Below are 24,944 nucleotides of genomic sequence, written 5' to 3' on the forward strand. Positions count from 1 at the left end.
ACCGTGGACCCATCTGTATAGGGCAGCACAGATGGTGTAATGGTTGGCATTACTGCCTCACAGCACTGAGGTCATGGGTCAATTCCCACCATGGCACTAACTGTGTGGAGTTTGTATATTCTACCAGTGCTCGCGTGGGTTTCCTCCAGGTACTCTGGATTCCTCCCACAATCCAAAAATATACTGGTTCATTGGCTCCCTACAAATTAACGTTAGCGTGACTGTGTGTGCGAGTACATGTGGTAGGGAATATAAAATGGTCAAAATACTCTCTGTAAAGTGCTGCAGAATATGTGTGCGCTATGTAAATAACTGGTAATAAATTTTATATATATACATACATACACACACTGCTCAAAAAAATAAAGGGAACACTTAAACAACACAATGTAACTCCAAGTCAATCACACTTCTGTGAAATCAAACGGTCCGCTTAGGAAGCAACACTGATTGACAATCAATTTCACATGCTGTTGTGCAAATGGAATAGACAACAGGTGGAAATTATAGGCAATTAGCAAAACACCCCCAGTAAAGGAGTTGTTCTGCATGTGGTGACCACAGACCACTTCTCAGCTCCTATGCTTTCTGGCTGATGTTTTGGTCACTTTTGAAAGCTGGCAGTGCTTTCACTCTAGTGGTAGCATGAGACGGAGTCTACAACCCACACAAGTGGCTGAGGTAGTGCAGCTCATCCAGGATGGCACATCAATGCAAGCTGTGGCAAGAAGGTTTGCTGTGTCTGTCAGCGCATTGTCCAGAGCATGGAGGCGCTACTAGGAGACAGGCCAATACATCAGGAGACGTTGAGGAGGCCGTAGGAGGGCAACAACCCAGCAGCAGGACCCCTACCTCCGCCTTTGTGCAAGGAGGAACAGGAAGAGAACTGCCAGGGCCCTGCAAAATAACCTCCAGCAAGTCACAAATGTGCATGTGTCTAATCAAATGATCAGAAACAAACTCCATGAGGGTGGTATGAGGGCCCGACATCCACAGATGGGGGTTGTGCTTACAGCCCAAAACCATGCAGGTCGTTTGGCATTTGCCAGAGAACACCAAGATTGGCAAATTCGCCACTGGCACCCTGTGCTCTTCACAGATGAAAGCAGGTTCTCACTGAGCACATGTGACAGATGTGACAGAGTCTGGAGACGCCAAGGAGAACATTCTGCTGCCTGCAGCATCCTCCAGCATGACCAGTTTGGCAGTGGGTCAGTAATGGTGTGGAGTGTCATTTCTTTGGGGGCCGCACAGCCCTCCATGTGCTCACCAGAGGTAGCCTGACTGCCATTAGGTACCGAGATGAGATCCTCAGACCCCTTGTGAGACCATATGCTGGTGCGGTTGGCCCTTGGTTCCTCCTAATGCAAGACAATGCTAGACCTCATGTGGCTGGATTGTGTCAGCAGTTCCTGCAAGACGAAGGCATTGATGCTATGGACTGACCCACCCGTTCCCCAGACCTGAATCCAATTGAGCACATCTGGGACATCATGTCTCGCTCCATCCACCAACGTGACGTTGCACCACAGACTGTCCAGGAGTTGGCGGATGCTTTAGTCCAGGTCTGGGAGGAGATCCCTCAGGAGACCATCTGCCACCTCATCAGGAGCATGCCCAGGCGTTGTAGGGAGGTCACACAGGCACGTGGAGGCCACACACACTCCTGAGCCTCATTTTGACTTGTTTTAAGGACATTACATCAAAGTTGAATCAGCCTGTAGTGTGTTTTTCCACTTTCATTTTGAGTGTGACTCCAAATCCAGACCTCCATGGGTTAATAAATTTGATTTCCATTGATAATTTTTGTGTGATTTTGTTGTCAGCACATTCAACTATGTAAAGAACAAAGTATTTAATAAGAATATTTCATTCATTCAGATCTAGGATGTGTTATTTTAGTGTTCCCTTTATTTTTATGAGCAGTATATATATATATATATATATATATATATATATACACATACACAGTATAAAGGCACAGTTGTTACATTAACCACTTGCGTGGCATGGTCACATCAGATGTGACCATACCAGACTGTGCTTTCCCTGACACAGTCACATCTGATGCCACCTGTCAGAAAGCTCACTGTGCGGCTGCAGGGAGAGAAGCTCCTGCTGTTGCAGCTCCCAGAAGGACCTGTGGTGCCTCTGGTTCCTGTTTACCTCTGCCCCAGTACCAGTGGTACTGCTGATCATTGCTGATCAGTCAACCCAGAAACACTCCCCACCTAGCTGCTGCAGACATTAGCAGTCACTGGGGAAATGTAAAAAATAGCAGCCCTCACCTTCCCTGAGGAGGGGGCTGTTCTGAACCTAATTCTGTGCCCCCTTCTCTTTGCTCCCTGTCCCCCTGCTCTGGAAACAATAACATTGGGAAAAATTTTGAATATGTAATATGAAGAAGTAGGAGGTGTTAAGAATACCTCCAATATAGTGTACTTTTGGGCTAGAGGAGATGGTCAATAGATGATGAAATTGAGGAAGGTAAGGTTATCTGAGAGGATGGAAAGATTATCAACTCAGTCTTATGCTGGCCATACATCAGGATGGCCAATATTAGATGCAAGTCATCTCCGATTACCCCCTGCAGCTCCCCGGCATATGATATCATAAAGTCAGACTTTGTACCTTACGATCTATCGTACAAACTTTAATTCCAGGCTACCAAGATCGTCTGATCATATGTGCAGCACATATGATCAGATGGGATGCGGACAACATCCCGCCGGACGGAATCCCGGCAGTCAAAATACCGCCGCCGGAATCCCGACTGGCACAATCCCGACATATTCTCCCTCCGTGGGTGTCCACAACACCCATAGAGGGAGAATAAATTAGTGTGCCGAGCGTAGCAAGGCACCGTGCCCGCAGCATGGTGAGCGAAGCGAGCCCGCAAGGGGCTGCATTCCGCTCGCCACCCCTGTCGGGATTGTGTGGTTGGGATTCCGGCGTCGGTATTTCGACTGCCGGAATCCCGTCCAGCGGATTTAGTACTGATCCCGATCAGATGATGTGACATTTGACCTGCGTGACCGCGCATCGCATCATAATCGTACCCCAGAAATGCACGATGTGCAACGATGAATCGTACGAGGCTTTGAAATCATGCATTTGTATGGAAAATCGTCCTAGTGTATGGCCAGCTTTAGACATTTTAAGTTTAAGAAAGCATTGGAACATCTAGAAAATTGCAGAGAGACAGTTGGAGATACAAGTGGTGAGAGAGGATGAAAGTTCAGGGGAGGAGAGGTAGATCAGAGTGTCATCAGCATAGAGATGATATTGGAGGCCAATAGAACTGATGAGCTCTAAAGAGGATGCCACTTAGTAAATTTACCCCTTAGAGGTAAATTTACTGCTGTTTTAACTACTTCAAAAGGGTATAGTAGAGGAACCAGACGTGTTTTGTGATTTCTAGGATTGATGTTTGTAGGTGTTCAATCAGTAGATTTATCTTGTATTATTTAGTCCTGTCTTTTTGTGGTCTGTTTGCATTACCAACTTGTGCCTATTTTTTAAAGTGCTCTGTGGGTTTTACTGTACTTGTATGTTAGTGTGGTGTCATTGGCTTCAATGCAGTTATTGATTATCCATTGTGTTTGTATTTTTGTATTATTTTTTGTGTTAAAAATGGAAAGAGAGATTAGTTGAACAAACAGAAAAATCACTGCGCTGGTTAAGAGATTTTAGGAAAAAAGAGTGTGTCACAGACCACCCTGAACATGCAGTTTTGGACAATATAGTCCAAATTGACTGACATGCACGGGTGATGGCTATATCATTAATGACCCATGGGAGCACACATCGTTAACAATATAGTGCATAGACACTGGGTGATATTACAAACAATATCAATCAGAAGGGTGATAATGAGCGATATCACGCATAATACTGTATTATCTAGTGTGTATGAGCCTTAAGATATCACAGGCCCATATCTATATGAAATGATCTCTTACAGTAGCTACAGTATGACTATGTTGATAGGTGATGGTGTGGCTGAGAGATGATGTAGGGATGTATGATGGTGTGCTGAGAGTCAATGCAGGGGGAGATAATGGTTTGCTGAGAGATGATGCAGGGTAGAAGATGGTGTGCTGAGAGATGCAAGGGGAGAGGATGGTTTGCTGAGAGATGATGCAGGGTAGAAGATGGTGTGCTGAGAGATGCGGGGGGAGATGATGGTGTGGCTGAGAGATGCAAGTGGATGATGATGGTGTGCTGAGAGACAACACAGATGTGCTGAGAGATGATGCAGGGTAGAAGATAGTGTGCTGAGAGATTCAGGAGGAGATGATAGTGTGGCTGAGAGATGCAAGTGGACGATGATGGTGTGCTGAGAGACAATGCAGATGTACTGAGAGATGATGCAGGGTAGAAGATAGTGTGCTGAGAGATGCAAGAGGAGATGATGGTGTGGCTGAGAGATGCATGTGGATGATGATGGTATGCTGAGAGACAACAGATGTGCTGAGAGATGATGCAGGCTGGGAATAATGGTGTGCTTAGAGATGACGCAGGGGGTGATGGTGTGCTGAGAGATGTTGCAGGGGGGAGATGATGGTATTCTGAGAGATGACACAGGGGAGAGATAATGGCATGCTGAGAGTCAATGCAGGGTGGAAATGGCGTCAAGCTGAGAGACGGGGATATAATGGTGTGGCTGAGAGCTGCTAGGGGAGATGGTGTGGCTGAGAGAGGCAGGGGGAGATGGTATGGCTGAGAGAATACAGAGAGTAGATGATGGTGTGCCTGAGAGAAGCAGGGGGAGATGATGGTGTGGCTGTAAGACACACAGGGAGATGGTGTGGCTATGATACACAGGCAGGAGATGATGGTGTGGTTGAGCGATGCAGTGAGGATATAGTATGGCTGAGAAGCAACACAAGGGGGAGATAGTTTTAGTCATCAGTTTGTGTGTTCCTATATAACTCTGCAACATCAACAGCTGCACGCACATAATTTCCATCAGGTTATGGGGCCAGGCCGCCAAAAACCTAGACACACAAACTACTAAGGCACTCAGAGAGGCACATAGACACCATCTTATGCATATAAGAGAGAGTAGTAATGGCGAACTCGGCCTGAGAGAGTAGTAATGGTGAACTCGGTCATTACTTTTGAAAATGGGCTAGATAAATTCCTAATGGATAAGCATATACAGGGTTATAGTGGTTAGATCACGCACACTATAAAAAAAGAGGAATAAACATAACAGCCAACATTCACAACAGATAAAATTGTCCTAAAAATAATACAGTGTAGGAGACCACTAATAGGTTGAACTCAATGGACAAATTGTCTTTTTTAACCAGAGAAACTATGTAACAATATAATATTATATGTGGTGTAGACTGCACAAGTTTACCCAGCAAAGTGTGTTAGCACCGCATTTATTCAGTACACAGAAGCTACATAGAATACATAGAGAAGACAGCACAGAGTGTTTCCAGCTCAGTGTAGCAGCATAGAAGCTGTTTAGGTCACAAAGGCTGTATAGTTATGTCTGTGGGAGGTACAGGATGAATACAGGAGCTTTACTCACAATGGGGTTTACAGTATCAGGTTAGAAGGTGCCAATAATTATACAACCGGGATATTTGCTATGGAAATGAAATTGAAGTGTGAAAGATTGTGGATGGTCCTGTGCAGATTCATGCCCAGGGGGTTTAGAGAGGACCACTATGGCACTATGGGCTTGAGTGTGGATCAACATGTGTACTCTGTTATACATGGGAAAACATCAGCTAAAGACATAGGCATCATACCAAGATAAAGGTCCCATGAGGATAATACATTTAAGAAGTGTTCTATATAACTCAAAACTGCACTAGTATGAGCAGGGCCGGCAACAGAAATTTTGGGGCCCGGCACACTGATATCTCTGTGCCCCCCCCCCCCCCCCCCCCCACCCCCTTCTCCCCCTCAGTAAATAGGACAGGGACCCATATAACCTACAGGACACAAGTATATTAAAAATAAAATTAGAGACTCTCTAACGTCTGGAAAACAAAACTTTAGTGGAACATCCACAGTATATAATTACAAAATAATACAACTCTCTGCAATACAGAAAAAGGAAGATTCTGTAATATTTAACAAACAATGTGATAAACAACATCAACATTTTTCTTTTTACAAACCAAAATAAATGACACCCTGTGCATTGAAAGTTACAAGAGTCTTCTTACTTTCAAGGAAGCAAAATCTTTTATAACATCAGTGAAATCAATATTCCGTGCTATTTCATGTTCAATTGACAACAATGCTAAACCATTTAAGCGGCTTTCAAGCATGGTATGTGGTTTTTTATAATCGCAAGTTTGCTGAATGCTCGCTCCCCTTCTGCGACTGTAATTGGAAGAGTGCAGAAGATTCGTAATCCAATACAAACTTCTCCGAAAATGTCTTCCAACTGCAGCTTGTAAATTGCATTCAGCAGTGAAAGAGGGCCAGAGACATGTTCTCCAAAGGTTGCTTTGCAGATACTTTTAAGGTGGATTATTTCGTTTTCCAAACTGGAAGTAAGGTCATCTGGATAATTGTCCAGCAGTGATTTGCATTGTTGACGGATCTCAACTTCACTCAGGAGATGGAAATTTAGAAGTGGTGAAAACAAGCTTGAGATGAGGTCCATGTGCTGAAACCTATCTGTGAGTTCAGATATAATGGAATCCATTATTAAAAAGAAGACATCTCTCTTAAATGTATCCTCAGGAGTGACAACAGCAGCATGTTCACTTTGGTTATTTTTGCCAGTTTCTCTGGGCTGTTTAAGCTTTGCAGGGATATTCAAATTTCCAGCAACAAGTTTGGCTTCAGAGAGAAGAAGTGGCCATTGTTCTCTTAGTGATTTCATTTCTAACGTTAGGTCATTTATGTTTGCTGCTGCAATTTCAAGCGTGATGGCTCTTGACTGAAGAATGACATTTCTTTCATCAAAACTTTCTAGAATCTTAACCCAGAAGGCTGCCATTAGTACAGCCTTGAAACTTGAAAAATAGCGACGTAAACCACCGAGTTCAGAGAAAGCATTATGCGAAAGTTGTTTCTTTTTGGTGGCAATCAATTCGTCTATTGCTTCAATAACACTGGGAAGGTGTCGAGCAACTGGGCGAATCGCTTCTTTTTTAGCACTCCAACGGGTGTCACTTTGACTGTGTAGAGAACATCCTGTTTTTTCAGTGATTAACTTCCATCTTTCAGGGCTGCCACTAAACAGAGCATACAGGCGATTAACACATCCAAAAAAAGTGATAGCTTCATCGCAGCATGATGCAGCATGTACACCAACAAGATTTAGCGAGTGTGCAGCGCATGGTGAATAAATCGCTGTTGGATGTTTTTCTGTAATACGTGCCTGAACACCTTTAACGTTTCCAGACATGTTACTGTCATTGTCATAGCCTTGTCCTCTGCAATCAGCTATGTTTATGCCATTGTCAAAGTCAGAAAAATATCTCTATGCACACTACCATATTTGCACCTCACACAGGTCCGTGCTGCGCATGCGTACGCTCTCCCGTACGTGCGCATACTCACAGTCGCGGGCACCCGCAGGCGCACGGTATGCGTATTTACGGTAGAGTTTATGTGATCGTAGCGTGCGACTCAATCATTACATATTTTCACTATATAATGTATTTTTTAGATCATGGTCCCTTTGATAGATTCTGAAAGTTTGGATAATATAGAATGTTCATGAACAGAGAAATCCCTCTTTGTTTGATCCGAAGGGTCAGACAGGAGTAATACAGTGGTGTTTAGTATCCATCGGAAGAATATTTAATTAGAAATATTCCGGTGTTGGTTTGAAGCAGATCAATCGCTCGTGCGAATAGTTATGGACATAAGAAGTTTATGAACATTTACTTTATTTGCACTTTATTACCCATGCGGCGGGAAACCCAGTTTCCCTCCCACCTGAGCTGTTGGAAATAGTCACAGCCCACCTGTATGAATCAACCTATGACCTTTTGTTATAATGCGAGGAGGAATTCCTGTGTCCAATGAACAATGAGATTGTAGGGACCATTGAATTGCATTGTGTGTGGGGCATAAATAGAAAGGCCGATCACATCCAGCTCTCACTCTTCAACGGTTATCATTGCTGAAAATCGGGAGCTGGATGTCCAGAGGCGCATGCGATCGTTTCCTTTGTGCGTAAGTTTTTCTCCGTAATCATACTGTTTCTCTCTTGTTATTATGGGCCATATCTTTCTCTCTCTTCTCTTTCTCTCATTTTTCTCTTAAACTTAATTGTATTGTATTTACTGAGTAGTTACCTGGTTAGTTAGTCTATGTTATATTGTAGTGTATGATTTGTATTTGTATTAATTCTTTTGCAAGTATATCATTCAAAATATATATATATTAGGCGTTGGACCCTAAGCCCAGGTATCTGTGTATTTCTTATAGAGTTAAGTATTCTCAGAGCGTCGGTGACGCTCAAACTGCTTTTAAGTTAGTAAGGTTATACTGTGTTGCATTTACACCATATCACTACACAAAGGGTTTGCTGCATAATACACTGTTTATGGTTTAGATATAAAGGTTTAACATTGTGAGCGTATGCGCCGCTGGCGATCTCCTCGTGGTCTCGAGCGGTCGCATCGCTATAGCAAATCATTACGGTAGTCGGCAGCCAATAGCGTGCCTGCCAGTGATCTCTTGGCCGTGAGCGAACGTAACGCTTGAGCGTCTCGACCACGGCTAAGTGATTGTTACGCAACGTGCGTACCCTTACGGTACTTCATACGTAGTTAGCGTACAGTGTTCTTAGACCTCATAAAGGGTATTATATAAGATAAATAATCTGCTTTAACAATTGCGGGCTCGTCCTGTCCTTCACATATCTGCACTAGGTAATTTCAGCAGACATTATCCAGCAGCAAAGGGCGGGAGATCATATTCCTCGTAGTGCTGTTTGGATAAGCGTCTGCTTCTCTTAGTAAAGGGTGCTGAAGGAATCCGGGAACCGGAGGTAAGAACAACACGCTAGTCTCTTTTAAAACTGTTTATTTTTCTGTCTTGCGTACACACGCACGCATATCTGCATTTCTTTTCATTCGTGTATTTTCGTATATCACTCTCCTGTTTGCTATTGTATAGTTGATAAACGTGCTAAGAGAGATTTGCCGCTATTTCATAGTTTAAGAGTAAAGGTAATATAGTTAAAGTATAGACAAACACACAGCTGTGCCTGAGAGACAAGGCGAAGTCAGTGTGGTGCGTGGTCGATGATAAAGGATCATCTACATTGATAAACGTATAAATTGTGTTACGGTGGATCTTTGCTTTGCGTACACGTGTCTCTAACAAAGGACTGAGACTTGTGTACGCAATCCAAGGGCCGACGCACGCAGCGTATATTACGCAACGGAGCGTACGGGTACGCCCACGTAACTCAAATCACAAGTGTTAAATTTTTTTTTTCCAACGCGATAAATAGCGCAACGCGGTAAGTAACGCAACAGGCGATAAATAGCGCAAATCTATTTTTATATCCAAAATTTAGATTAACAGATCCTTCTCCAAATTTACAACACATCTGGTTTAAAGAAAATTTCTGCGCAGAAATAGAAATAGAAACAAAAGTGTACATGTGGTGAGTGAGTGTTTGCAATTATACAATTTTGAGGTTGAACCACAAGAAAAGTATCGAGTTCTCGTGAAGGTACATACATGTAAGTGACGTGCATGGTGGCTAGGGAGGCATCTCTGGTTAAACATAAAAAATTTGAGCATTAGAGTGTAGCAGACCAGGAGGTCATACTGTAACAGACCAGGAGGTCGCATAACAGACCAGGAGGTCCAGGTACAGCAGACAAGGAAGTCCGCTATAGAGACAAGTAGCACAACACCAAGAAGGGTTGGTGCGGAACCCATATAGGCCATTAAGCTCTGGCTGAAGGAATTCGCAGCCGAAATTTTCGATTCCACTGGTCGCTCCACACATAAGATTAGTTGCTTATGTGCTGAACGATTGTACCGCACGTAATTGTGTGCATTAGTAAACCTGACCGGTACTATTTGTGTACGAAGGTCATAAACGCTATTTGTACATTTTAACGTGATTTGTGTAATTTTTTTTATTTTAAGGGAAGTTCGCTGGTCACTCAGGAACTATCCAACAACCGATACTTGCTGGGGAACGCGCCCCAGTAAATAAAGGTTCACAGGGGCCCTAGGTTGGGTACAACAGCTCTGGATACAGTGATTGTGTTACTGGCCAACGTGGGCGAGAAGTGAGTGGAGTACTCGGTAAACTTCACCGCCAGCCTGCCCCGGACATCTTGGTTTTTGTAAGGGTTCGCTGAAGAAAAGCAACACCTGCAAGTTATGGGGGCCAGTTGTTCAGGTAGGGGGCGATCAACCTCGGTTCGGGTTGATTTAGTAAAACGACCAATAGGGTCGGCCAGGTATGTAATGTGTGAAAAATACGGTTCACACACAGAGGTTTTATGTGATGAATGGGAAAGAATGACTGTACATGACGGGGAGAAATTCCCAAGAATAGGTAGCTTTAGCCCAGAAGTGTTACTAAATCTAAGGAGAAGGATAGGTCTTATTGAACCAGCAAAGAGACGGATCAAACATTATGACTGTTTAAAGTTATGGCAACAGGAAAGTGAAATGCAAAAAGAGCTAACTGACATACCTGACTCTCATCTTGGGAGGAGAGATGTGGCAATGGAGAGGATTATGGTTGCGGAGAAAGGCACAATGTTGAACAATAAAAACGCACTTAGCAACTGTAGTATAGATGATAAGAATAAGTGTAATAAACATAACGATGATAATTGTAATGCTATTAAATGTACAACTATTAACCCGTGCAATTTGCACCCCATGTCAAACTTCCCTCAGGAATACGAGCAAGAAAGTGAACTCAACACGATGTCGGCACCACTTCCAGCAGCCATCACACAAGACATCCAGGTGGACGCGACCAAATCGGTAAAGGCAATAATCAAACCCCCTAACGGAGGGTCAGGTGAGGTCGTGTCCACAGGTACGTACAATGCTTTATATCACGCACAAACAAATGTACCCCATATTGTAAGACCAAAACAAGGTGATGTAATTGAGTTTAGTCCTGTCAGGGTGATCACAGTCCCCAATGGGAAGACTGACGATCAGGGAACCATTCCCGTCCAGGACAGTGCAATGCGCTGTCCCTGGTCCCGGACCGAATTGAGATCAATTATGTCCGAATTTCCTGATCCAAGGAAAAATCTAGTCGCATGTCAAAGGTTCATTAAAGAACTAGGAAACTCAACAGAACCCACCAACAAAGATTGGCGGACAGTGCTGAGGGCATGTTTGCCCTCCAGTGTTGACCCTGCGAAATTTATTACTGATTGTCAATTAGACACAGAAGTACCTCAAACAGAGGAACACAATCAGGAATGTATTAAGCAGATAAACCAACAGTTGGAAGTATATTTCCCTGCCGTTGTCAAGTGGAATGAAATCTTCTCCATAAGACAAAACGAAAGGGAAAGTATTTCCAATTATTTCAATCGAGCACTGCAAGTAATGGCTAGGAACACTGGGATCACAGACATCAAAACATGTGCACAGCATAGAGAAATAGCGGTTAAGGTATTAATGAATGGTTTAAAGGAGGTATTGAGAACAAGGGTACAGACCACCAACCCAAACTGGAGAAATATCTCAGTGGCCGCATTAAGAGAGGCCGCTATTGATATTGATCGAAATACCACCAGATACAGAGAGTCACAAAGTGATAAATTAATGGCCGCAAGTATACAGGCCCTAACCACAAGACCACTCCAGCATAAGCCCCAAACCCCTGCGAGAAATTCAAATGTGGAAGTCTGTTACAATTGCCAGAAGGAAGGTCATTTTGCAAGAGATTGTAGATCAGGAAGTAGACAAAAGTCACATCAGCCCCCTAGACAACGACATAATCATAATATCCAAGAAACCAGGGAAGCACAGGGAAAACGGTTGATGGCGATGAGCATCCGAGCGTTTGAGGAGGCATCAAATCAACCAAGACCTCAGGTCATTGACACTTGGAGGAAACCCAGGGTTTGTTATCATTGTAGAAGAGAAGGGCATTATGCCAGCGACTGTAATAACCCACATAAAGTCAGACCCCCTAGACCAAGAAATGAGCAAAATTAAAACACACACAATTATAAACAGGGATCATATAGGAAGAATTTTGAGCCACACCCATAATGTGCAATCAAGAAAGGTGATCATTAGGACTGATGGTAAGCCTGAGGTTATAGTTAATAAATTGGGAGGTCATTCCCTGAAGACACAGGAATGACCGGGTGAAACGTTGTAAATGTATCTGTGAAATGTTTCTTTTTCTCTCTCCCCATCTCTGACGATTATTGGTAGGATTCAAACATTACATATATACTCGGTCTTTGCAGAAGTCTACCAAACCCCAGCATGACCTATCCGCATCAATGTATTCTGGCCAGATACAGACAATGGAATGTGGAAGTGCTGGGGGGGAGGGACTGCGCAAGGAAACCATTGGACATGTAGATATGACAGCCTGATGATCTGACAATGTTTTAGAAAATGTTTATGTTGAAAAATGTTTCTTTCTTTTTCTGGTGTTTATTGATGTGTTATGTTATATATACATATATGAATTGTTCTCTCTCTCTCTTTTGTTTTTTTCCTCTTCTCACTCATGTTTTAAAGATGGTATGTCACACCTCAGTTAGACAAATGGCAATGCAAGATTTTTTTTTCTCCTTACAGAAAGATCGCTGGTTTGGAGGGAAAATTGCATCACCGGAATGTTCGTTTGGAAGACTGAGAGACAGCACCTTTGAGATGACAGCAGAACAAGAAGAACAACAAGACTAGAGAACTTAATTATCGTGACAAGTTTCTCTCCCCCTCAAACTGTTTTTTTCTGTACCCCCATTACAAATTTCTTCTTTTCTCCTCCTGTAAGATGGACTTGCCCAAAGAGACTGTGATATGGATTTTCCTGTTGACCATGATGTTGACCAGAGCAGTCTGTTCCGGCGAGAGTACCATGGAGGTCGAGAAAGGATCCAGAAAGGTTCCGATGACTGAGACGGAGGTGTAAATTTCCAATAGCAATACAACCACCAAGCAAAAGGCGAGTACCAGAAACGATCTAGCCATGTTAGTTGTAAACATTTTTCTCTTAAGGATTGTTAGCTGAAAAGAGAACTGTATCTGTAGGCTCTGTGACAATGTAGTTGAGGATGGGTGCATAAAGAAATGCCAATCCAGTTTTAATATCCATATGGACCGGCATCCATTGAGTGACTATCACTCCTTAGTGGGTAGTGTGTTAAATCAAACAGATTGTTGGGTATGCTCTCAAGTACCTCAAGGTCATAGCAAATCAGGGCTAGTACCATTTCCTTTAACGGTAGGGGAGGTACTTGAGCTAAAGGGTAGGAGACCGGTGGACAGGAGGTTTAATATCTCCAGTCCTCCTAGTTTGAAGCTCCACCAATATCATGTGGATAGATCCCTCATATGTTTTAACATTTCCAATCCCCGAAAGCCGGGAAATTGGGAAGTGTCATGGAGTAATCAAACCATGACCTTTTCGCATAGAGCAGATAGAATGCCTACAGATACAGAGCTTATACGCCACATAGCCAGTAGAGGAAAATCTTTCCGGTATAGGTATACCCTAGGAAGTAGGATTACGAGAGTTGGAGAGGTATCACTAGGATACAGTGCACAGATCGTCCAAACTGATAGGTGTACTAAGCAGATGGAAGAATTAGGGTTAGGAGATTTCACATGGAAGGTGTGTAATAGGGTTATGTCCTATTCCGTCCCATATGTTCTCCCCGATGATGCATATTTCATATGCGGGAGAAAGGCGTATAAAGTGGCTTGCCCCAAACTCTGAAGGATTGTGTTATATTGGAAAAGTACTACCTGAGGTAATGAGTCTAAGGAGTGAGGAAACTGTAATTCCAATGGACATGATTTATGACCCAAATGTAGAAACAATAATGTGATGAAAATGCGATTTCTACGGTCCGTTTCTTTCACCTGTTTTTCCGTTTCCTCCAAGGTAAAAAGACCCACTTGGACGAGGAATTTGATGAGCCGATATACAGACAACAGAGGGATTAAAGAAGAAGTTTTGACAACCTGATACACAGATTTTTGATGAACTATGCCATGGATCCCCAGTTTCCCTAGAAATTTTAAAATTACGCTAGCCCAACACTTTTGTAAATCTATGGACATTGACAGCTTTGCTCGCACCTTATGAGCAAAAGCACAAAGAAGACTGCATTCAACAGACACCAAACAAGACCTCAATCGACGAATGTACATTTACCTGACATAGAATACCACCGCATTTACCGTAATTATGTCTTTTCTTCATTTCTACAACCCTCAGGTAATGACACACATAGTCGATAGGGAATACAGGCACAGATATCAGCAATCACATATCTCCCCCATTCATGTATCATCAACTAAAATGTGCTCCCCATTTTGTTACAACCAAAGCCAAAAAGAGCTCGGTAAAGTTTGACAGCCCATCCACAGACCCGTACCCCGGGATAAGAAGGAATTCAAATGTATACTTCGCAATACCTCGAAGCTTGATTTAAAACACGTACGGCACGATGATACATGACCCCCAAGCACGGATTCATACACACATGCTTCTGCTATCTCACTAGGTCATACCCTTTTCCTACCTTCTCCTCTCCTCCCTTACCCAACCATGTAAATGTATTAACCCCTAACATATATTTTTCTCTTTTTGAAATGTTTTCAGGAAGTGGCAGTTATTGTTGACTGCCAAAGGGTGGACTGTCAAAGTCAGAAAAATATCTCTATGCACACTACCATATTTGCACCTCACACAGGTCCGTGCTGCGCATGCGTATGCTCTCCCGTACGTGCGCATACTCACAGTCGCGGGCACCCGCAGGCGCACGGTATGCGTATTTACGGTAGAGTTTATGTGATCGTAGCGTGCGACTCAATCATTTCATATTTTCACTATATAATGTATTTTTTAGATCATGGTCCCTTTGATAGATTCTGAAAGTTTGGATAATATAGAATGTTCATGAACAGAGAAATCCCTCTTTGTTTGATACGAAGGGTCAGACAGGAGTAATACAGTGGTGTTTAGTATCCATCGGAAGAATATTTAATTAGAAATATTCCGGTGTTGGTTTGAAGCAGATCAATCGCTCGTGCGAATAGTTATGGACATAAGAAGTTTATGAACATTTACTTTATTTGCACTTTATTACCCATGCGGCGGGAAACCCAGTTTCCCTCCCACCTGAGCTGTTGGAAATAGTCACAGCCCACCTGTATGAATCAACCTATGACCTTTTGTTATAATGCGAGGAGGAATTCCTGTGTCCAATGAACAATGAGATTGTAGGGACCATTGAATTGCATTGTGTGTGGGGCATAAAAAGAAAGGCCGATCACATCCAGCTCTCACTCTTCAACGGTTATCATTGCTGAAAATCGGGAGCTGGATGTCCAGAGGCGCATGCGATCGTTTCCTTTGTGCGTAAGTTTTTCTCCGTAATCATACTGTTTCTCTCTTGTTATTATGGGCCATATCTTTCTCTCTCTTCTCTTTCTCTCATTTTTCTCTTAAACTTAATTGTATTGTATTTACTGAGTAGTTACCTGGTTAGTTAGTCTATGTTATATTGTAGTGTATGATTTGTATTTGTATTAATTCTTTTGCAAGTATATCATTCAAAATATATATATATTAGGCGTTGGACCCTAAGCCCAGGTATCTGTGTATTTCTTATAGAGTTAAGTATTCTCAGAGCGTCGGTGACGCTCAAACTGCTTTTAAGTTAGTAAGGTTATACTGTGTTGCATTTACACCATATCACTACACAAAGGGTTTGCTGCATAATACACTGTTTATGGTTTAGATATAAAGGTTTAACATTGTGAGCGTATGCGCCGCTGGTGATCTCCTCGTGGTCTCGAGCGGTCGCATCGCTATAGCGAATCATTACGGTAGTCGGCAGCCAATAGCGTGCCTGCCAGTGATCTCTTGGCCGTGAGCGAACGTAACGCTTGAGCGTCTCGACCCCGGCTAAGTGATTGTTACGCAACGTGCGTACCCTTACGGTACTTCATACGTAGTTAGCGTACAGTGTTCTTAGACCTCATAAAGGGTATTATATAAGATAAATAATCTGCTTTAACACCATGGTGCTGCAGTCTTTTTAATACCTCATCTGCAATTTCCAGCCCCGTTTTCTGTGAGAAATCAAAAAACTCAATAAACCTTTCTCGCGTGGACCATTGACTTGTTTCTACATCTTTATGAATGTAGCGCAAAATCAGGACATTTTGCTCAATGTGAGCTGTGTCAGGTGTTGCATCACATATCAGAGAAAAAAAATAGATTCGGATCTTTCATTCAGAATAACACCCAAGACACGTTTCCCACACAAATCAATGAACTCATTTTGTGTTTCATGTGACAAATAGTGAGCTTGAAGCCGTTTACCACTTTCTTGGCTCTTCTTCACTTTAGCTAAGTGCTCTTCTAGCAAAGGATCATAATGAGAACATAATTCAAGACATCCTAGAAAGTTACCATTATGTACATCTCCTATTTTATCTGAGCTGCCTCTGAATGCCTGACTACGTGAGCTCAAATGAATGGTAACATCGAGAAAACGTTTCAATAAGGAAATCAACTTCTCTCTTTCAGATACCAACTGTTGTTGTAGTTGACTGTCAATTGCTCTACTGTCTCCCCTAATAGCATGTTCAAGTGTTCTCCATTGCAAATAAAACTGCTTGTGTTGAAAACTACTCTCATGCTCTGGAAGTCTTCGGTACAGTTTCCTCCATTTCTGTTTTTTAGGATTAAAACCCTCTTCAGTGGCAAGCGAGCTTACATGATGCTTAGCCTGAGAAGCAGATGCAAAGAGTCGGCAGGGGGCACAATATAGGGTATTATTTGCTAGACTTGGAAATAGCCAAACTCTGGGTGACTTCTCACGTCCATTTGGTGTACGTGTGTGAAGTAGATAAGTGGGAAATGAATTGCCTTCAACATCTACAGGCAGTTGCCCAACCAATTCTTTCAGTTTAGCTTCAGAGTTTAGACCAAATTTCACAATGACTTGCCGGTCATTGTCTGATAGCACTTCAGGCCATTCACTTGGATCCTTTGGGTTAAATGTGTTCTTCTGGTTCACATCCAGCTCCATATTGCTTTGGCCAGGCATCTCTTCATCAGTAGTGAGAGGTACAGTCCCAGAAGGTATTTCCAGGTTGGATAAACTTGAACTTGATGCTTCACAAATTGCATTTAGTTCATCCTGGAAATGCGCCGCAGTCTCAGATGACTTCTCAAAACTTCTCTCCTCTTCGTCAGTCTTCTGTCTCTCCTCTTCGTCAGTCTTCTGTCTCTCCTCTTCGTCAGTCTTCTGTCTCTTCTCAAAATACTTAAAAAGGACATTTTTCTTCTTGAGGCCTTCATCTCTCTTTTCATTGTCTTTCTTTTCCTTCCTTTTTTGGGCCCCAGATTTATATCGATTCATCTTGAAGATACCTGAAAAGGTAATACAATCATGTAGTCCAGTGTTTCCCAACTATTAGGCACACTTATAGTTAGTGATGAGCGGGTTCGGTTCCTCGGAAACCGAACACCCCCCCCCGAACTTCACCCATTTTACACGGGTCCGAGGCATACTCGGATTCTCCCGTATGGCTCGGTTAACCCGAGCGCGCACGAACGAGATCATCCCGCTGTCGGATTCTCGCGAGATTCGGATTCTATATAAGCAGCCGCGCGTCGACGCCATTTTCACTCGTGCATTGGAAATGTTAGGGAGAGGACGTGGCTGGCGTCCTCTCCGTTTATTAATCTTGATGCAAAAATATTTGTGCTTATTCCTTAATTGGGGAGCAGCTGTATTATATAGGAGGAGTACAGTGCAGAGTTTTGTTGACAGTGACCACCAGTATACGTTGTCTGCCTGAAAAACGCTCCATATCTGTGCTCAGTGTGCTGCATATATCTGTGCTCACACTGCTTTATTGTGGGGACTGGGGAGCAGCAGTATTATATAGGAAGAGTACAGTGCAGAGTTTTGCTGATCAGTGACCACCAGTATTATACGTTCTCTGCCTGAAAAACGCTCCTTATCTGTGCTGCATTGTAGTATATAGTAGGAGGACATTGCAGAATTTTGCTGACCACCAGTATAACTATATATATAGCAGTACGGTACAGTAGTCCACTGCTCTACCTCTGTGTCGTCAAGTATACTATCCATCCATACCTGTGGTGCATTTCAGTTGTGCGCAGTATATATAGTAGTAGGCCATTGCTATTGATATATTACTGCCATATAATTCCACATATTAAAAAATGGAGAACAAAAATGTGGAGGGTAAAATAGGGAAAGGTCAAGATCCACTTCCACCTCGTGCTGAAGCTGCTGCCACTAGTCATGGCCGAGACGATGAAATGCCATCAACGTCGTCTGCCAAGGCCGATGCCCAATGTCATAGTAGAGAGCATGTAAAATCCAAAAAAATAAAGCTCAGTAAAATGACCCAAAAATCTAAATCAAAATCGTCTGAGGAGAAGCATAAACTTGCCAATGTGCCATTTACGACACGGAGTGGCAAGGAACGGCTGAGGGCCTGGCCTATGTTCAAGGCTAGTGGTTCAGCTTCACCTGAGGATGGAAGCACTCATCCTCCTGCTAGAAAACTTAAAAGAGTTAAGATTTCAAAAGCACAGCAAAGAACTGTGCCACTCCTAGATGGGCCAGGTGTTTGTGTTGGCCACTTGTGTCGCTTAGCTTAGTCACACAGCGACCTTGGTGCGCCTCTTTTTTTCTTTGCATCATGTGCTGTTTGGGGACAATTTTTTTGAAGTGCCATCCTGACTGACACTGCAGTGCCACTCCTAGATGGGCCAGGTGTTTGTGTCGGCCACTTGGGTCGCTTAGCTTAGCCATCCAGCGACCTCGGTGCAAATTTTAGGACTAAAAATAATATTGTGAGGTGTGAGGTGTTCAGAATAGACTGAAAATTAGTGGAAATTATGGTTATTGAGGTTAATAATACTATGGGATCAAAATGACCCCCAAATTCTATGATTAAACCTGTTTTTGAGGGGGTTTTTTTGTAAAAAAACACCCGAATCCAACAAAAAATTTTCAGGGAGGTTTTGCCAAAACGCGTCCGAATCCAAAACACGGCCGCGGACCCGAATCCAAAACCCGAAAAATTTCCAGTGCACATCACTACTTATAGTATATGTTTTAAGGATATGATATATCTATGTTTGTGCACAATCAAAATAAAAGGTACTGATTAAGTCAACGGTGCTCAAGTATGGCTATACTTAAAAACTGGACTGTTAGGCTAGGGCCCCACATAGCGGCCAAGCGGGTCCCGCTGAACGAGACCCACTTGGCTGGGAGGTGGTTTTTGTGTTCACACGTATACTGTTCTGCGGCATGCCGCAGAACAGGATCCGGTCAGTGACACATGGGATTTCATAGAACACAGTGCGGCACAGCCACATTGTGTGAACATATGCATTGAAATGTATGTGTTCACACTGAAATCCCGTCGTCCGGCCCAACCATTTGGATCCTCCGCCGGCGGGACTGCCGCACATGTGTGGGTGCCTGCATAGGTGCCCATTTGCATTGGCCACTATGTGTGGCCCTAGCCTTAGTGTGCTTTGAGAACTGAGGGTGGTAAACACTGATCTAGACTCTTCCTTCACTTAATCCTCCCCTGCACAGCGGTATCACTAACCATAAAGGTGTCCTGTTTTGTACTGTGATTTCTAGCTTCTTGGCTCGTCTTATGTACTGTACATCAGGGTTAGCCAACCAGTCAAAACTAAGCAAAACAAAGATCTACAGATACCAACAGGACCTTTTTATGTGTTTGTACTACTACTACTACTAATACTTATAGGGGGTCATTCCAACCCGTTCGCACGTTGCGGTTCATCGCAGCGGTGCGAACGGGTCGGTTCTGTGCATGCACGGCAGCCGCATTGCACAGGCGCGTTGTTGCCGCAGCAATGCCGCATACGAAGAAACCGGTCGCAGCAGCAACCACAAGAAGATTGAAAGGAGGAAGGCGTTCCAGGGCGTCAACTGACTGTTTTCTGGGAGTGGATTCGGCGAACGCAGGCGTGTCCAGGCGTTTGGAAGGCGGATGTCTGACGTCAATTCCGGGACCTTCATCGCTGGAATCATCGCACAGGGTGAGCAACTGCAGGGCTGGTCTTGTTTTACACAAAACTTTTTTAGCATAGCAGGGCTGCACAAGCGATCGCACACTTGCTATGCTGACATACACTCCCCCATAGGCGGCGTCTAGTTGATCGCACAAGCAGCAAAAAGTTGCTATGGGCGATCAACTCGGAATTACCTCCATAATACAGTTTTAAAAAAACACATACATGCTGTAAATTTGTTTTTAACATTCCCCTCATACCTTTCGTCCTGGCAGCTCCTGCTGTGCGCTCCGTGCCTCAGTCCGGCTCCTCACTCACCCAGCAGAGAGAGACAGGGAGGCAGCGTGCGGTGAGGACGCTGGAGGGGCGGTCCTGGCTGGGGACTGGCTGACAGGTTAACAGGTGACCTGTCCAGCCGAGCTTCCTGGCTGGGGACTGGTTGGCAGGTGACCTGGGGCTGGGGTCACTGAGGGGTGAACAGGGCACTGAGGGGTGAGGTGAGTAGCACACACGATTCGGGAGAGAAGGGGGCGGGGGCGCGCGCACGCAAACACGCATGCGGGGTTGAGCTGAGCTGAGCAGCACACGGAACTCGGGAGGGGGGGGCGGCGGGGGCCGCCGCTTGCAAACACAAACAAGCACTTAAATTACTCCGCAGCGGCCGGCCCGCAAATCCGCGATGCCGGGAGGAAACTGTTTTTTTTTAACACTTGTTATAAACTGCAGCCGCTGCTGCGCGCTGCCTGGACCTTGGGGCCCCTAACAAAGGCGGGGCCTGACTGGTGTCCCCTTTGACCCCCCCTGTCGCCGGGCCTGCATAATACAGTTTTAAAAAAACACATACATGCTGTACATTTATTTTTAACATTCCCCTCATACCTTTCGTCCTGGCTGGCAGCTCCTGCTGTGCGCTCCGTGCCTCAATCCGGCTCCTCACTCACCCAGCAGAGAGAGACAGGGAGGCAGCGTGCGGTGAGGACGCTGGAGGGGCGGTCCTGGCTGGGGACTGGCTGACAGGATAGCAGGTGACCTGTCCAGCCGAGATTTCTGGCTGGGGACTTGTTGCCAGGTGACCTGGGGGCGGGCTGGGGTCACTGAGGGGTGAACAGTGACATGATTCGAGAGACAAGGGTGAGGGGGGCGCGCACGCAAGCACGCATGCTGAGCAGCACACTGAACTCGGGACGGGGGGGGGTGCGGGCGACGGGGGCCGCCACACACACAGGCACTTTAATCACTACGCAGTGGCCGGCGGGAGGAAACTGTTTTATTTTTAACACTGCACCCGCTGCTGCCCGCTGCCTGGACCTCGGGGCCCCTAACAACGGCGGGGCCCGGGACGGATGTCCCCTTTGACCCCCCCTGTCGCCGGGCCTGAGTATGAGTGATTACAAAATGATGTCTGTTTCTCTGCAACTAACATCTAGTGCAAATATATTATGAAGAGATTGTTACAACAATGCTGTAGAACTTGATGCCTGAGTTGGACTTCCTAGTTGTGGCATTGGAAGAAAATACAGCAAAGTTAACCACAGATGCAATCAGAGCAGTTGTAACAGTTTCAAGAACATGTGCTCTGTGAGGCAAATGCTGAGACTACTGCATTGCATGCAAAAAGTGAAACATTCAGAAAATTAACGTTCAAGTGCTACAATTGTCACAAGATAGATCACAAAGCATATGAGTGCAAGTAAAAGAATGTGAATCATATGAAAAGCAGGAAACACAACATCAAACATGAGTAATCTGAGTGATACAGGGCCTAATTCAGCATGGATCGTTGATGTGTGAAAAATCACACATCTATGACCCATTACACTGACATGCCCACCACAGGGCAAGTCTACCCCATATGCTGGGTCCTGCCACCCTCCCGCAAACATGTGAATGCATCACACAACGGAAATGTTTTTGCATGTTTAGGGTTGCCCTCTGCCTGCGCAGCCTAGCTGCTAAAGCAGACATCAACCCGCCATCTTTTGATGTCACACAGCCACCGTGGCCCACCCCAAAAATGGTCTGGACAAGTCTCTGTTTTCTGGAACGCGCCCCCCCCCCCCCAATGCCACCGTAACGTCCCTAACACGCCGCTGTGACGCCCCCCCGCCCCACGAACTCCTCTGCCTGTCAATCAGGCAGAGACATTCGCACATGTGAGATGCTGTCACATCTCACTGTGTGCGCATGTGCAGTGTGGCTTCTGCAATGCACACAATGTTATCCAGTTGTGACCCTATTACAAGCAAAAGGATTGGCAATCAAGTCCTTACAGCTACAAAAGTTGAAACAATTAAAGTATGCTTCAGAGTTGGAGCAAGGGCAAAAGTCACAGAGAACAAAAATGTGCTTTGTGTACCAAAAATGGGAACAACTCTTATAGTCGTAAGTGTCATAGAACATAGAGGCCACAGAGTTCACTTCCCTATAGGAAAATGTACTGTATTGTGAAAAACAGAAAAGGGAAAGTCATATCTACAGGCACAAGGTGTCAGTAATTATATGTCCTTGATACACAGCACTGTTACATAATGATTACCACTAATTCACAGTCATTGGAACTTTAGCATAATTTTTTTTTTTTTTTATCTTGGACATGGCAGTATTCAAAAGCTATAACACAGGATGGTCCCAGGTACAGTATTACAGGTATTTTGTGATGTTTATAGATGACTTCACAAACATGACATGTGTACTTCATCATAGAGAAGTCTGAAGTAACTGAAAAGATTGCACACTGCAGGAGACTTGTAGAAAATCAAACAGATTGCAAACTCAAGACTGAGATCTGATAATGGTGAAGAATATCTCAACAGAGAGGTGAAACAATTCTTAAGAAAATATGGAATAGAGCATCAATTGACCATTACCTATACTCCTGAACAAACCAGTGTAAGTGAACGAGCAAACCGTACACTGCTGAAGAAAAAGGAAGCAGGCCTAGTTAAACAGTTTTGGTCGGAAACCGTGTCCACAGCAGTTTATCTCAAAATATTTTTTGGTACAGTTGCCCTAAAGGACATAACACCTATTGAATCTATTGGAAAACCAAGTATAAGTCATCTCAGAAGTTTTGGAAGAAAGATGATTCAAGCTGAATTCAAAATCAGGGAATTGCATCACTATGATACATTTTTAAGCATGCCCAAAAATATGCAATAACTGCTGCTCAGATCTGACAGTGGATATATACTTAGCAATAGTAATAAAGTAAGTATGCAAACTGCCCTTTTATTAAAATCATTAATTAACAAAAAAAAAAACATCAGGCAGTAAACACACAGAACAGCAAAGAAAGATAGCATTCTGCCTTCCACCAGATAGACTAGAACTGGTTTTCAAAGTGGTGACTATTAGCTTACAAAATACATTTTCAACTTTAACAAATAGTTTTAACATGTTGGATATATCTCATGACAATCAGTTTCCAGAAATACATACCCTGAACCAAAAATATGTCTGTAGTATTTTTTTTGTTTTGTTTTGTTTTTTCATTTTTGATACAGCCAAAACTGAATGACAAAGTCTGTGTGGCAACACGGGTGAATTTAATAATAGCTTTCAAATTGTAAATGAACCACAGGTGTGAAAATTTAGATCACGTGTGTTTCTGTGTAGGCAGGAAAACTTTATATCGAAAATATTTTTTTTTAAAGTGTAAAACTCTACACTGTAGTTAAAAAATATTTAACACAATACACAGACATACAGTACTGTACTGTAGGCTTTTTTATCTCCTGGTCAAATAGGACAAAGTTATGTGACATTAAGTTTATTTAATGTTCTACCACCTTCAAAAGAAGAAGATGAGTCAAAGTAACAAGAAGAGATGCAGCAACCTGCAACGCAACCTACCAGCAGATATATTTGACTTGATCTAGCGGAGTCCATTTCACAGTTTCAAGCCAAACAAATTATATTATGTCTACTTAAACCCATTAGATAAATCAAATATTGTACCATCTAAAACAAGTACACAGATCCCAGCATTAAGCTACTAGTTGTAGAATAGTTACAACTATAGAGCAACATCATATACTGTACATACTATAATAAATAATGCTTCAAAACAGAATCTAATATTTTAATGTGTGGACATAAAATGCACATTTTTCAAATGTATGTCCATTTTAATATATAAAATACAAAATATTGAAAATGATGTGTCATGACAAGTGGGAAAGAAGAAAAGGCTCAAATTTTGGGTATCATAACAGAAAACTTTACATTTTGCATTACATAACTGTAAAACAAACAAAAAAAAATTACGTGTGAAATATATGTCAATGACTCTGCATAAAATACCCACACCCTACAATTGACTGCACACCGCTATATTGCATATTAACTGTTGTCTACTGCATTATCCAAAGGCAGTGGCTGTTGTAATGCAAGATTATGCTGCAGGCATATCCCGGACTTCCCAAGTCTAAAGATACAGTAATTTCTAAAATGTATCTGGTGGCCATGTGGGTCTCACATACCTCCCAACATGACCCTCTACAGGAGAGACACAATGCTCCGCTCCTAGACTTTTCTCTTAATTTATAATTTTCATCACCTGTGCTGAAACATCCTTCTTATCCATTTATTAGTTAAACACAGGTGACAGCAATCTTAAATTAAGAGAAAAGTCCAGAAGCAAAGCATTGTGTCCCTCCTGGAGAGGGTCATGTTGGGAGGTATGGTCTCAGTATAATACTAT

At 43.4% G+C, this 24,944-nt stretch overlaps 1 protein-coding gene across 2 annotated transcripts in view; it reads left to right on the forward strand.

The window, feature by feature from the left end:
• The window catches only part of LOC134911556 (uncharacterized), a 29,937-nt gene extending 13,104 nt beyond the window's left edge, over window positions 1–16,833 (forward strand). The window contains exon 4 of one of the 2 annotated variants that reach the window (XR_010176669.1): window positions 16,550–16,833. Coding sequence is in view for 1 of the 2 variants with exons in the window: in XM_063919701.1 (XP_063775771.1) it covers window positions 10,903–12,159 (1,257 nt within the window). In the remaining variant the exon portion in view is untranslated. Of the gene's footprint in view, window positions 1–10,872; window positions 14,151–16,549 lie in introns of those variants that run through there. The other variant, XM_063919701.1, reaches the window with a different exon arrangement.
• The last annotated feature ends 8,111 nt before the right edge of the window (window positions 16,834–24,944 follow it).

Source organism: Pseudophryne corroboree, chromosome 4 (genome assembly GCF_028390025.1).
Source record: "Pseudophryne corroboree isolate aPseCor3 chromosome 4, aPseCor3.hap2, whole genome shotgun sequence".
NCBI classification, from domain to species: Eukaryota; Metazoa; Chordata; class Amphibia; order Anura; family Myobatrachidae; genus Pseudophryne; species Pseudophryne corroboree.